Source organism: Tachysurus fulvidraco, chromosome 6 (assembly GCF_022655615.1).
Source record: "Tachysurus fulvidraco isolate hzauxx_2018 chromosome 6, HZAU_PFXX_2.0, whole genome shotgun sequence".
Classification (NCBI taxonomy): domain Eukaryota; kingdom Metazoa; phylum Chordata; class Actinopteri; order Siluriformes; family Bagridae; genus Tachysurus; species Tachysurus fulvidraco.
In genome coordinates this window covers 10648609-10663475 of record NC_062523.1, presented here as the reverse complement: position 1 = coordinate 10663475, position 14867 = coordinate 10648609, and the positions used below count along the sequence as shown (strand labels likewise).

At 40.6% G+C, this 14867-nt stretch overlaps 1 protein-coding gene across 5 annotated transcripts in view; it reads right to left on the bottom strand.

Moving 5' to 3' along the window:
- hdac4 (histone deacetylase 4) overlaps nt 1–14867 on the bottom strand; it is a 163587-nt gene that overhangs the window by 15196 nt on the left and 133524 nt on the right. For all 5 annotated transcript variants that reach the window (XM_027164464.2, XM_027164465.2, XM_047814509.1 and 2 more), the window contains 5 exons: nt 13338–13445; nt 10524–10579; nt 7848–7935; nt 6817–6936; nt 5812–5909 (listed from right to left, as the gene is read on the bottom strand). In XM_027164464.2, coding sequence (XP_027020265.1) covers nt 5812–5909; nt 6817–6936; nt 7848–7935; nt 10524–10579; nt 13338–13445 — 470 coding nt within the window. The remainder of the gene's footprint in view (nt 1–5811; nt 5910–6816; nt 6937–7847; nt 7936–10523; nt 10580–13337; nt 13446–14867) is intronic.

Genomic DNA, 14867 nt, shown 5'->3' with positions numbered 1-14867 from the left:
TAATAAAGTTCCATGTGTACAAATCATTGACTACTGCAAGTATGCCAGAGCCAAACCTATCTAAGAAACCTTTTGAAAACTCTGTTGGTTCCTGGGCATGGATGGTTGTGATGTTTAGGACCAAGTCTAATGCTAGATATGAAACATCAATCAGCTCCTTGTGAAAACTATGTAGAACCTAAACAGAGAATAGAGAGTAAAATAGTCTTTCTACCCTCATTTCTGTTATGCATAGTGCATTTAAAAGAAGTCAAATTCGAAGGAGTGTTGTGTGTAGAGCTGGAACACGGCTTGGCAGAAGCAACTTGTTGGAAGACAGCAGAAGGATTTGTATCTGAATGATATGATGATACTACAGCAAAAAGAGAACAGGCCAATTTGGAAATCATCCGAACTGAGGCTCTTACAACACACACGCTTTGGAATATGAGAAGGTCTTCTTCTTTAGATAGAATTGACAAGAAACATGCCAAGGTCCTTCTTATTAAGCCCCGCATCCGCTCAATCAAAAATAAATGTTCTAAATCCACCTCCGATTATCATCACTAAAGGTCTTGGAGAGGAAAATGCTTGCAATGGAGGGACCCGAACAGCAGCTGATCTACTGCAAAAGACATCAGGATCATGAGAGCCGGTTGGTAAAGATTTATGAGCACTAATTAGCAAAGGCCTCGTCAGGTTCTTCTGCAATGCACCGTGACAAATTGCAAAAAGTGGAAGTGGGACAGGGGACCACATGCTGTCAAAAAGTGATTCATCCTTACACTTCTGTCTCATACCCAAAAAGAATAAGGCCAGTAGTTGAAGAAACAATGGGGCCCACTTGTAAAACCACCAGGACCAACGAAGGGTTAATGGTATCCAGGGCTATCTGTCAGGCTCAAAGGCTTTTCCAATCTCTCCCCCATACAAAAAAAAGTCAAAAAAGACCTAAAAGGAAAAGAAGGGGGAAAACACTTCAAAGCCTTGTCATCTGGCATTGCGGAGAGCTGGTTTGAATTAACTTCAATTCTCCTCTCCTTTTCCAAGTTCATGGCGAGAATGCCTTGGCTTCTGGTTTTCATTAGAGCCAATTTTCTTATCTTTTTTCTCCCTCTTTCTTCATCTCAAGCTTGATCCCCTGTAAATGCAACGTGGCACTGAGTGTAGCTAAATAAGAAGGTGCTGCCCGCAAGGCACGCATTGTCTCACACGGCCCACAAAACGCAGCTGAGATTGAAATAAGGAAAATGCAGAGAAAGACAGACAGTGGGAGGGGAAGAGAAAGAGAGAAAGATGTCGGTTGTTTACACCAGAGCAGCTTTTATTTATCTGTTCCTCTCATCTGTTTGGTGGGATACAGATTTTTCCATTTGGACTTTATCATTACTGCAATAGTGCATTATTTACTAAGCAGGCAGAGAGAGAGAGAGAGAGAGAGAGAGAGAGAGAGAGAGAGAGAGAGAGAAATGAATTAAAAACCGATGGCAGCTGATGGAGAGAGAGAGAAGGAAAAGACACTGCAAGAGAGCAGAAGAGAAAGGCAAAAAGGAAAGATATATGGACTGTTGGGCTCTCTCTCTCTTTCCAGTCTTAAGGGAGAGATAAATCAGTGTTCAGAGAAAGACTCAGTGCTGTGTGAATGATCTGAGCGGCAGGGCAGTGAGAAAGAGAGTGAGAGGGAGTGCGAGAGAGAGAGCAAGCAACGGAGAGTTTGGCAGGGCTTCCCTCAATGGGCTGGAATTCAAAAATAGCCAAACATGGATTTAATGCATCAGATAATTGCCAGGTCCTTCATGTGGTGGACTGAGTACATTAGCAAAATGGAGAAGATCAAACTGAACACTGTATTAAAATTTGAGGTTCTATTAACAAACAGCTCTCTCCCGGACAGAGAGGGCAGGTATGTGCTGGTAACAGTCATCCATTTTTCATTCACTCTTTTTCAGTGACTGCTTTACTCTAGTCTGGGTCACAGAGCTTACTGAATATACCCTAGATGGGAAACTGGCTCATGCTAGTTGCAGATATTTGTTTGAGATCTCAGACTGAAGGTAACTCGTATCTGGGCTTGAGAAGCTTTTTGTAGCTGTTGGTAATAAAATAGGTTCATCCTTAGCAAGTTTGCTCATCTTAGACAGACAAAGTATATAATTTATTTTAGATGGAACTTTCCCTGTATTATTGGCACACTGAGAGTTGGGGAAAAGAAAATAAATTCAAATGTACCATTGTACAAAAATATTTGATCACAGAAGTTATTAAAGTCTAAACTCAAGGAAAGTTATTACACAACATGGCTGTTAGCCACTTTGACATTTCCCAATGGTCCTGTAAAACCTTTATTTTTTCTAAATAGCATCAGTCCTCTGATTATTTCTGTTTTATATGTTTTATTAAGCTCAACTACAACCTATAGTCAGCAATCACATTCACAACTTAAGATTATTATTAATATTTATTTACCTTTAGCCTAGTTTGAATTAAAAAATGTCTTAAAACCGTATCATTTTAAACCAGAAGTATGCCAGTGCACTTGCCAGACATGCCAGTGCTAAGCAGATTTAGTCCCCAGGATTTTGCGATTTTGCAATGGCAAAAACAAATGCCATTGATGATATTTGGGGAAGCTTGAAATGTTTCAGAATTACCACAGATTTTCCACAGGTTTGGCCAAGATTTGTCGTCATCACGATACACTCAGCCCACGTCCTCTTTGCTTCAAGTGCATCACATGAGTACAGCTAGCACAGAAAGCAATTACATATGTATCTTCACTGAGTTTTGAAGAATCGCAAGCTTGCATTTTAACCAATAAAAAAACACAAAACACTGAAGACAAACAAACAAACAAACAAACAAACAAAAACAGCTTCAAAATCAAGCAATTTTGGCTGCAACAATCACACAAACTTTAAGAAAACTTGGACTTTTCTTGACTTTTCCAAATAGCTACAGTCACAGTCGAGTTGGGTAATGCAGCAACTTCTGACGGTTTATTAAACTGACAGCATGAGACACTGATACCTTTGGTAATACACTGCAAATTAAAATTCCTGCAAATTGAACATGCTCATAATTCAATATGAAAACTCATGTACCACATGTACACTCTATGGCCAAATCCATCACACCCTTATATGCATATGTCAATCTTCCTCAAACCTTTGCTACTTTTGTCTTTGTGTTCTGTAGCATCACAATTTCCCTTTACTGGACCTAAGATGCTTAAATCTGCTCCATGCCCATGTACACAATGTGAGCTACATGGTTTGCCAAGGTAGGAGTGAAAGTACTCGAGTGTCCTGCACAGAACCGTGACCTCATCAACCCAATCAACACCTTAGTGATAAACTGGAACGTCGATCAAACCCCAGACCTCCTCAACCAACATCAGAGCCTTCTCTCACTAATGCTCTTGTGGCTAAATGAACACAACTCCAAACATCTATGCTTGAAAATCTAGTGGAAGTTTTACCCAGATGAGTGCTCTCTGCTCTTCTTATTGGACATGCAGAGGAGAGAAATGAAGCAGGGAGAGACAAGGAAGAGAGCAGGCCAAGATGCAGAGCTGTGGGTACCACAATCTGTATGAATGGGCTGACTGTACAGGGCTGCGCGCCAGATTCGGAGTGGCGGCTGGCAGAAAAAACTCAGACTGAATCATGTAGCAGCTCAGCAAAGTGTGCTTCTGAGAGTCATACACCACAGTACCACACACTGCTACTCCAGCAGACTGGGGTGCCTGTGACTAGCCCTGACTCACACTTCAACACGTTATCCCTCATAATCCTCAGCCAACGACACTCAGTATTCCCTTAGGATTACAGAGTAATGCTGCTAGCTGCACAGAGTCCAAACATCATACATCAGCTGCTTGCTTCAGCTCTTTGGTGTAGAGGTCTGCATCACTGCCAGACTCCATTGGGACACGTGGAACCCTTGTGCAATAGGATGCAGGGTTACAAGAAGAAACGGGCGGTCAAGTAGCTTGTGACGATGGGAACTGAGGATAAAACTACGGAAAAATAAAATCGCGCTAAAATTTTCTACCTTTTGATCAAGATTTTTAAAGTGTTAGTGTGATTGTGCTAGTAAAGTGATTTTTTTTTCTATGAGCCTTAACAAATACCAACAATTTATTTACTTTTGATCCATTTATAGCCACAATTATTATAGTGAGAAATTTGTTTTAAAAAAGATAAACATGGGTCCCTGTTACCATTTATAAGCTTTATCTCTTTTAAAATTAATCAGACCAAAAAGCAGCCGGTCATGCTATGAAACCACAAACCACAAATTACTCTGTCAGGAAGAGTCTCCAGTTTCGGACATCCTAAAGTTAAAGCTTTACCTCCGTCTGTAAAAGTGCAGACACTGAAGATTCCTTCCAAATTTAACCATCTCAAAAATCAACCATATCAACAATTATATCAACAATAGACAATTCAGTGGTAGAATAGTCCAAAAAGTTTGAACTAAACAGATCGGCGCAGGCTGATGCATTTGTGTTATGGCAAATATAAAGTCAGTGAGACACCCACGTGTGCAGAAAATACATTTTTTAAAGGGCTCATAAATAAAAAATGAGATATTTTTAGCACTAGGGGAACTCATTTCTGTGGGACTTTTGCTGTGCGAGCGAAAGTGAGATAAATGCCAGCAGAACTCGGTATAAACAGACAGAGTACAATGTGTGCGCAGGACCACTCAGTGGATGAAGTGTGATGTGGGAAGCTACAGCTCTGGTCTCAGTGAGGAAAGCACCGAGTGATGCAGTGTGTGAAGCAGCTGGCATTACTTAGACCCTGCGTGCGGAGCTTAGGCCGGACCAAAACTGTGCTGTTTATCAGTGATGCGCTGTGGGGAGATTTACAGTGCCTGAGAGGCTGAAAGGCAGGACCAAAGGCTGAAAGGAAGGTGAGGAGCGGGATGAGCACGGATCATCCAGGTTCATCACAGACGCGCTGTGGGCTGTTTGTCACGCTGCTTGTCTACCTGCAGGATCAGAGCGAACGTGTTCGTTGTAGGATGACCTCTTCAAAGCAGAGGTCTGAAGAAGGCCGTGTGTGCTGGCATTCTGGGAGGAGAGGGTTATTAATAGTCCCAGACACCGGAGCTAATGGGGCTCAGACCTACTGGCACATCCTCAAAGACTCCCATCAGCCCCCGTACACAGATAAAAGAGACGGGCCTAAAGAAAGGCGGTGCTTAAACAAATTGTTACAAGACATTGTTTTGGAAGCTTTCTTCTCCCACTTTCTTTTATTCACTCTTAGATGCTGAAAACCCATGTGAAAATTGTAGGCAGTGTGCAAATGTTCTTCCGCTGCTTCATCAAGGAGTCGCTGGAGTCCTATTTGCCTTTATTTACATGCAGTAGTGCAACAGATTATCTATTTCACTTTCTTTAAAATTCAGGCATACTGCTTTTTTTGCCAAGACTACACAAAAGTCTTAACAGGGAAATAAATTGCTCCTCAAACAGGTTTAAGGTAAAGTGTGTATTTTACAGCACTAGCTGCAGAGGCCAGGGCTTAAACACAGATTAAATGCAAATTAAGCATGAATTAAAAACCCAACAGCTATTTAGCCACAGAGAAATGGCTTGTTATCAAGGTTACTATGGCCCATAGATTAAAAAAATACAAATAAATAATATAAAACCTTAAAAAAAAAAAAAAACTGAAAAAAGTAAAACAAAAGAACCATGTAAATATACTTTTTCCCCCATTTTTTTAAACCAAAAAACTTAAAACAATAAAAAAAATAGACATTTTAAAAAATATAATCTGACAATACAATCAGAACTAGAATAACACTGGAAGTTACCTGAAGGCAGTCAGATATTCCACATCTCCCATGGGAGGCTCCAGACCGCCTGTGAAGGCCATGTTTACGTTGAAGCCCACACCAGGCCCTGAGCCCACCTGGTGTACACACACACAACACACAAAAGGAAACACACACAAACTTAATACAGCAAGAATTGTGTAATTAGTGTTACAACAGAGGTACTTCTCTGATCCAGAATGAATCAGTTATATATTGATTCATGGCAAAATTGAAAGAACAGGATCCTGGGGCCGATGACATTATACAGTAGTTAATAGGCCAGATATTCAGATTCAGACTTTTCTGCTTCAGACAAGATGTATTTCTGTTGCTCCAAAACGTTTTAGGTGGTGCACGTTGTACTGTCAGATATATCTGGTGTCCTGTTTAACGTCAGGCTTGTGGATAAAGTCTGACCCTAATCAAGATAAAGCTGTTCCTGAGGTTGAATGAATAAATAAATGTTGCACTGAATGACAGCAATTGCTCAAGCACAAGTGCCACAAAATGAGCAACTGCCTTACCTGGCAATTAGGGAAAAATCAGTCAAGAAGAGATTGCTGTAATGCAGTTATGCTTTTTTTTTCTAAATAATTTCTGTAGCACTTTTGTTTTTAATCCAAGATGCAAATAAAAATGTGTGTTGTGTAAATGTTTCTAGTGGCTTGTGGTCATGGCTAAGGCATGTTTACTAGTTTAAAAAAAACAAAACACAACATTAATTGTAACATTTACACAACAAAGCAGAACAAAGTTGTCCCAGCTTTAATACCATAATAACGCTGTTATTTTACATGCTGCTTAAGGCACTAGTGGGATCTAGGTCTTCTGTCTGCACAAGTGTGTGTGTGTGCGTGTGTGTGTGCGTGTGTGTGTGCGTGTGTGTGTGCGTGTGTGTGTTTGCGCGTGTGTGGAGGAAAATGAAATGAAGAGTAGTTTTATTCTTTTCTCGGCCTGTGAGACATGATGAGTCGGTGTCTCAGCTGCGTCTGTGGTTCTGACCTCATCAGGAGCGCCGCTGCCAGGAAAGAAGTTCCCGTCGTCATAGCGATGCAGAGACAGATACAGCACATTGGGGTCACTGTAGAAGGCCTGCTGGGTGCCGTTGCCATGGTGAACATCCTAAAAGACGAGTGCTGTGTTATTATTTAGTGCTGACTGGTGTAAATACAAAAGCGTACTCAGTACCGGAGAAAGATAAACACACCCGGTGCATCACCACTTGGTGGATAATTCTACAAACATGAAAAATATTACAGTCGTTTACATAATGCCAGAATCAGATGCTAAGCTGGAAAAGACATTGTGTGACACATTTTCATGACATTAAAATGTATAAACATTCTATTCTGGGCTCAGTGTAATAATGTTTAATAGCTTTGTGTGTCTCATCCTGTGTCTTTTGATCTGAGGTGCTGTGTGTCATGGAGTGGACCGCGTGACAGACAGGAGGAAATGAACCGCATTTCAAAGGCATCCGAGGCCTTAATGATCTCAGCCGAGTCTGGCCAGCAGAACTGCTGCATATCCGTGGCCCATATCATTCCGCTACAGGCCTGACAGAGACACTAGCTGACCTACATATGTATATGAACCTGTCAGTGTCAATATGGACCGGTTTATGAAAACAGTTGGAACTGAAACTGACTGAAAGTCTGACTGAGTGCTAAGACAGCTTCCACAAATATTAATAAAATGACATCTGAGAACAAGCTTCATCATACCAAATGACAAATAAAATCGTCTGCCATAGAAGTCCTTGTGCATGAGTTGTTAGTATAGAAATGATAACGTATTAGAGCAAATACATGATTATTTAAATTACAGACTACACTAAGGTCAGAGCTGATGCTATAGAAAATGAGTCATGACCTTCTGACCAATCAGGATTGAGAATTCGACAGCAGTGTCATTACAAACACAGTAAACACAGTTAACACACTGCTTCATATCTTATACAGCAGATATCATTTAATTGTTTGCATTCTTTGACTTTATGGTGTACATGGTCAGACCTTTGAGAAAACACTTACCCAGTCCACTATCAAAATCTTGCTGACATTCAGTCGCTGCTGGAGGAGTTTGGCTGCGATGGCAACCGAGTTGAAATAACAGAATCCCCTGTTATTGCAAAGAGAGAAAGAGTGCACAACAGAGAAGAGAGATGGATGAGTAAGGGAGCATAAAGAGAAGAGGAGAAGCGTGTAGTGTGGCGTGTGTAAGTCTGTGTAAAGTGGACCCCCGGTCGAGTGGATTCTCCCATTTCACTAATGACAATTCACCCACAGAGTTCTGGCTACACTTCAGAGTGAAGAGAACGGTGCTTTGGCCTGGCCTATAGCCCATACACAATGATACACCACTGCACACACACACCGCCTCCACTAAGCCTGGCACACTCACCACAGCATTGCAACAGCTATCTCATTTAACCTTTTCCCAAAGCCTCAGTGGAGCAATAATTTCACTTAACCTTTATGTAATGAGGCCGGTTTAGTGAAATGACTTTTCTGTAAAACAAAGATGGAAGTAGTAATACAGATCACTTACTGTGCAGGTATTTAATACACACACACACACACACACACACACACACACACACACACACACACACACACACACACACACACACACACACACACACACACACACAGACACACACACACACAGACACACACAGACAAAGATTAACACAGACAGACAGACAAACACAGACAGACAGACAAACACAGACAGACAGACAAACACAGACAGACAGACAAACACAGACAGACAGACAGACAAACACACACAGACAAACACAGACAGACAGACACAGACAGACACAGACAAACACAGACAAACACAGACAGACAGACAAACACAGACAGACAGACAAACACACACAGACAGACAAACACACACAGACAGACAAACACACACAGACAGACAAACACACACAGACAGACAAACACACACAGACAGACAAACACACACAGACAAACACAGACAGACAGACAGACAAACACACACAGACAAACACACACAGACAGACAGACACAGACAGACAGACACAGACAGACAAGCAGACATACAGGCAAAGACTAAGACTAAAACAGACAGACATGGATAGCCACCCACACACACCCACAGGCAGACATGAATAGACACACAGACACAGACAAAGACTAACAGACAGACATGGATAGACACACACACACAGACACACACACCCACACAGACATGGATAGACACACACAGGCATACATGGATAGACACACACAGATACAGACAAAGACCAACAGGCAGACATGGACAGACACTCACAAACACAGACACACACACACAGGCACACACACACAGGCACACACACACAGGCACACACACAGACACACACACAGACACACACACAGACACACACACAGACACACACACCCACACAGACATGGATAGACACACACAGATACAGACAAAGACCAACAGGCAGACATGGACAGACACTCACAAACACAGACACACACACAGACAGGCAGACTAAGACTAACACAGACAGACATGGATAGACACCCCCACACCCACACACATACATAACACACACCGGCAGGCAGGCAGACAAAGACTAACACAGACAGACATGGATAGACATGGACATACAGACACACACCCAGTCACAACGAGTAACTGAAAAGCAAGGCATTGAAAACATTACACACTTTCAGTCATGCTCTCAAACGTAAGGTGCATGTCAGCATACTGTATTATGAGGTTTCGATCAGTTCGCTGCTGAATTCCTTCAGAGCAGCCAGGCTTGTGGGATCTAGTCTACAAGTCTACACACTTGGCCAGGATGTCTATCTCTGAGCTGGGATTCATTTTGGTTTCAGTGTGTGAATGAGTTACATCATGCTGTATTAGGGTGCTGTCAGATATGCAGTGTTTAGTCCGTTAGAAACGAACCCTGGCCTGTGTTCTCTGTGGGCGCGGTTTGTTTAGGTTTGCTACTCAGAATCGCATCAAAACAACTGTTCCAGGGTTGTTCCAGCGTAGTTCTACCGCTGCGAGCGAGGGATTTGAATCCGACCCCATGTGTTTTAATTATGAGTGGCATTTTTGTGTAGATTCGGGCCGCAAAGTGTAACCTGATCCGAAAGGCAGAGCCACAGAAATGTGATGTGTTTTAGTCTGAGAACACAAACGTTATAAAGTGTTACACATACAGTATAATCAAGTTATTTCCGTGATTTCTCTGTGCATTAGGCAGAGATTTGTTTATCAGCTTTGTAAACACACGTTTAGTGGCAGACTGAATATATTTGTAGGTCAATATCACTTCGTATTGATCTACAAATATAAGGATGAAGTTTTGCTTATTTTAATGACGACAGCTTGTAGAACGGAAGGAAAAAAGGTGAGCATTTTTATATTTATATTATTACTCGATGTGGAAACAAAAAAAAATCAAAAATGATCAGATGGTGATATGTTATCACACGTATATATTATGGGGTGTTGTAGCTATGACTGAAAATGTTATGTAAATAGCTTAAAAGAAGTTTAATTTCAAATAAAACCTAAATACCTGATATAAAACATGTAGCATGATTACTGTTACTACTAATATATGCCCTGACTCGAGTGCATGCAGTGATTCTGATTGAGCTGAGCAGTGAAACGGTGTTTGTATGGCAGTGTGGTGCCGTGGTTTCTGCAGTGAGGGGAGTGCTACTCACATGGGGGTGCTCTCCTCGGCGTGGTGTCCTGGAGGCCGCACCACAGCGAAACCGTTCTGTAATCACACACCGACACACGTACAGCTGCGTTAGCTATACCACCACACACGATACAAAGACCAGCCCACATATGTGCACATGCATGTAGGTTCAAAAACATCCTAACACGATGACAGTAACACACTTATGTATGGTTTGCCCTCTCCCAGCACGAACACCTGATCTCAGTTTGTTATTTTTCCTAGGGTCAGAGGAGGAACATGCTGCAGCGAATCCAAAGGACTAGTGGAAGTGCTGATAAGAGTCACTGCGCTCAGATGAGAGTGGAAGACTCTCCAGGCCACTCCGAGCACAGGGACCTCCGTCTTAATGATGCTGGAGCAGCTGTGCTGTACTGTTTTTCTTTCTCGCGCCAGAGAATATTAAAAGCAGGGTATAGCCAGAGTAATGATAGTTCTCAGTGGTGCGTTTTCGTGTGCGCTGGGCTGGGCTGCGGCTGAGGTGTTGCACTTCTATTTTGGTCTGGGATGACTGGCGGACAGGATGTTATGCTGAGTGTGTGAGCTGAGACCTGCAGTCTCACTAATGATGTGGTTACACTCAGGAGTGTTTGCATTTGGTTGAGATTAGGTTGCTTGCTATTGAAAATATGCCCAGATATCAGCTGATCTCACACTGACACACACACACACACACTCTCCTTTACTCATGATTCCACTACACAAACACTGAGAACATCAAGAATTAGCACTACATTCCAGCTCAACATAGTGGGACAGAAAGAATTCCAACAATTTTCCAAAAACACTGGAAATATTTAAGTAAACGGGTGCTCTGCTAATTATAAACATACAATTTAGAATATCTTAGATAAAGCAGCAGAATGTTCCAATAATTCTGTAATGTTTATGATGTTTCCTGAAGGACTACAGCTTAAACTCCGTTACAGGTGAACACTTAAACTTTTTGCATATTAGATCGGTTTTTTTGTTTTGTAATTCGTAGATGCCTGAGAAACACGTATTGTCATGGACTCCACAGCAAGTTTGTGCAAAACCTCATGATCGATTTTTAGATCAAATCCAAGTGTGTTATCTGAGCTTCAGTAGAAGAGACTAGGTAGGAGAAAATCTAAACTTTTGTACAAAGCAGTTACATTTTACGTTGGTTAAGACGCCTTATCCAGAGCGACTAACATTTAATCTAATTTTATACAACTGTATGTGTGTTAAGGGCCTTGTGGGCCTTAATGGGCCCAGCAGTGGCAGCTTGGTCCAAGACCTTAAACACTTTCTTTGTTTTAAAAATTGTTGTATTTTTTTTTCTAATGAAATGTTTTTTTTATTTTTATTTTATTTCACTTGTTCTAGAACGTCCTTAGGTTGTAACGAGTAAAGTAAGAAAATACATTTATCGGAAAGCCGTACAGGATTTACCCGAACCGTGGCTTAAGGAGGCTTAATATCTAAATTTCAAGCCCAAATGTACAAATCAATATTAAAAGTACAAGCTCAAGGCGCTTAATAAAATTGTATTTTTTATATTTTCTCCTTAGTAGTTTCTTGTGTTTGAGATCCATAATTTTTACAAAACAAGTGCACTAAAAGAGTGTTGCACTACTCTTGATGTTCCTAATGTTAGACTCATATTTAACAGTGGAACAGGAAGTGGTAGGAGGGAAAAATAAATAAATAAATAAATAAATAAATAAATAAATAAATAAATAAATAAATAAATAAATAAATAAATAATAAAAATAAATAATAAAAAGAAGAACCAGAAAAAGAAGGCAAGTCTGTGTTTATGTACTGGAGTGTGAAGTGAGCAGGGGGTGAGGTATGTGTGTGGTGTAGAAGTGTGTGTAGGTGCTGAGCGAGAAGTAGTAGTGTGGAGTGAAATGTATATAATGTGTGTGAGCCGCAGACCCAGTTGGTATGTGTGTGAAATATGGAGCTAAAACACATTTCAAATATTTTCTATTCAAATGTATTAAAGCATTTAATGAGCTTAGAATTGAATCCTGGTCCTGACAGGATGAAGCGCCAGCCACAGCGGTGCTGCACCATGGTGGCTGAACGTTCTGTCTATCTAAGGCTAAGACAATCATTTACAGTACAGACTAGAATGTTTTTTTTTAACTCAGTGATTTTTAGTAAAACATAACACTTGTTGATATTCGTGTAAAAGACGACCTCGTTGAACAAAGTAAAGGAACAAACCTTAAAAAAAAAAAAAAAGATATAAGAACTGTCCGAAACTGTAAGCTTAACACCAGAATTAACACAAACACTTTCCACTGGACTGAGATGGTGAATCTTTAATCTTCTGCAAGTCAACACTACCAAGTGTTAAAAGAGCAGTGAATACTGTGCTCATAATCCTAAGCTGTCTTTATGATCCTACGTCTACAGTATCCAGGTGAGAATATAGAGTAAAATAAAGGTTAAGAATTAGGGCCTAAATATTTTTTAGGTTATGAATGTTATGAATGTGGGGTCAATCGAGTGCAGCAGGTGAGTCACATGTGCAGTGGCTTTGCTGGTAAAGCTGTCGGGAGGTTTCGCTGCAGCCAGGCGGAAATGCAGCAACACAAAGTGCCGTAAGTTCTCTAAACAGTCGAGTAATACATCTTTACAGACCCTTTTTCTTAGGCTGGGAGACAGGATCATTTTTAAACTAGATTTCCAAAAGAATTCCAGTGTCAGGAGTATGTGAAGTTTGTGTTTAATCATTCTGATGTGGCTTAGAAAATTGTAGGTGTTTAAATACTGGGAAACAGTGACACTTGTGAAGATGAGGATGGTGTTACTGTACCTTCAGTTCTCCGGACGCCACTTTAAACACCAGTTCCACCACTGAGCCGACGGCCAGACGAGCCGCGCTTGACGAGTGTACCTCGTTCCAGATAGTGTCACTGTCCACCTGCACAAGTAAGTGATGATTAAGTGAAATAAAATTTCAGATATGTTCTGACAATAAAGTATCATATCATATCACATATCAAACACAATCATGTGTGCATAAACTTCAACACTGTACAGTGGCTTGAAAGAAAATAAAGCCTTTTGTTAAAGGACACCTGAGTTAAACTAAGCCTTTTAAAGCATACTGATACTTAAACAATCCAAGACTGGGACAAAAAAAAAAACACATTTGCTGCTACAGCACGGAGAAGCGAGGTGTGATATTTGCTTGGGCTGATGCCACAGTAAACACTGCTGACGAATATTCACGCACAGTACTAGAAGTCAGGCCTTGCTTACACACTGCAGTGAATAAACACCAGCTTTGTCACCTCAGCACCTGCTAGACAGCTTTAGTGCTCCAAAAGCAAGCTGACAAATCTGCACGGCTACGGTTAAACAGATTCCTGTTGTCTGTAAGATCCGACATGCTTTTCTGCTCATCGCAGCTGTACAGAGTGCTTACAAGATAAGAAATCTAGGAAATCAGCAGTTTCTATTGTACGAATGCCTGGTCTTGGTCTTGATTCTTATAGATTTGATTCATGATACTGGTTTCACAAACTCAATATCATTTAACCTAGTTAACAAATTGATCATTTTTAAAAAACAAAATTAGAAGAGAAAACTGATAATTAAAATGAATGTTTTTATTTCATCCTAAAATAATGTAATAAACGTGCACTGTAATATAATAAATATACTAAACTATATACAGTATATACAGTATATATATATATATATATATATATATATATATATATATATATATATATATATATATATATATACATATATATATATATACATATATATATATATATACATATATATATATACACACACACACACACAAACACACACATATACATACATACATACATACATACATTACACACGTTAGGTACAAAGGGTTAATATTGTACGACATGTTACATACATACGTGAATCCCCAAGTCTGTGTAAAGTAATTTCGACTAAATTCGAGAGATGAAAAATGACACATCATATACTGTGTGACAAAAGGGAGAGTGAGCTTCCTGCTAAATAACTGCTCATAAGCTGCAAGGTTGAAACACAAACATTGGGACAGACGGGAAATTGTCCCAGGTATGAATTGTGTGAGAACACTACACTTCTCCTGAGAGTCTGAAAGTGGGCTAGAAGAGAACATGGCAGGTGAGAGGAGCATTTATTCAGTGCCATGCAGGGTAAACATTAGCGGAAAAAAAAACTGGCAGGAGGACGGTGTGTGTGTAGTTGTGTGTCATCCAAGTGTAGACACAGAGAACACTCATTCATCAGTCACTACTCATTATTCCAACACACGCCTGTCCTATGGCCTGCAATTACTCCAGCCTGGCCCTGGCCCATGACACCC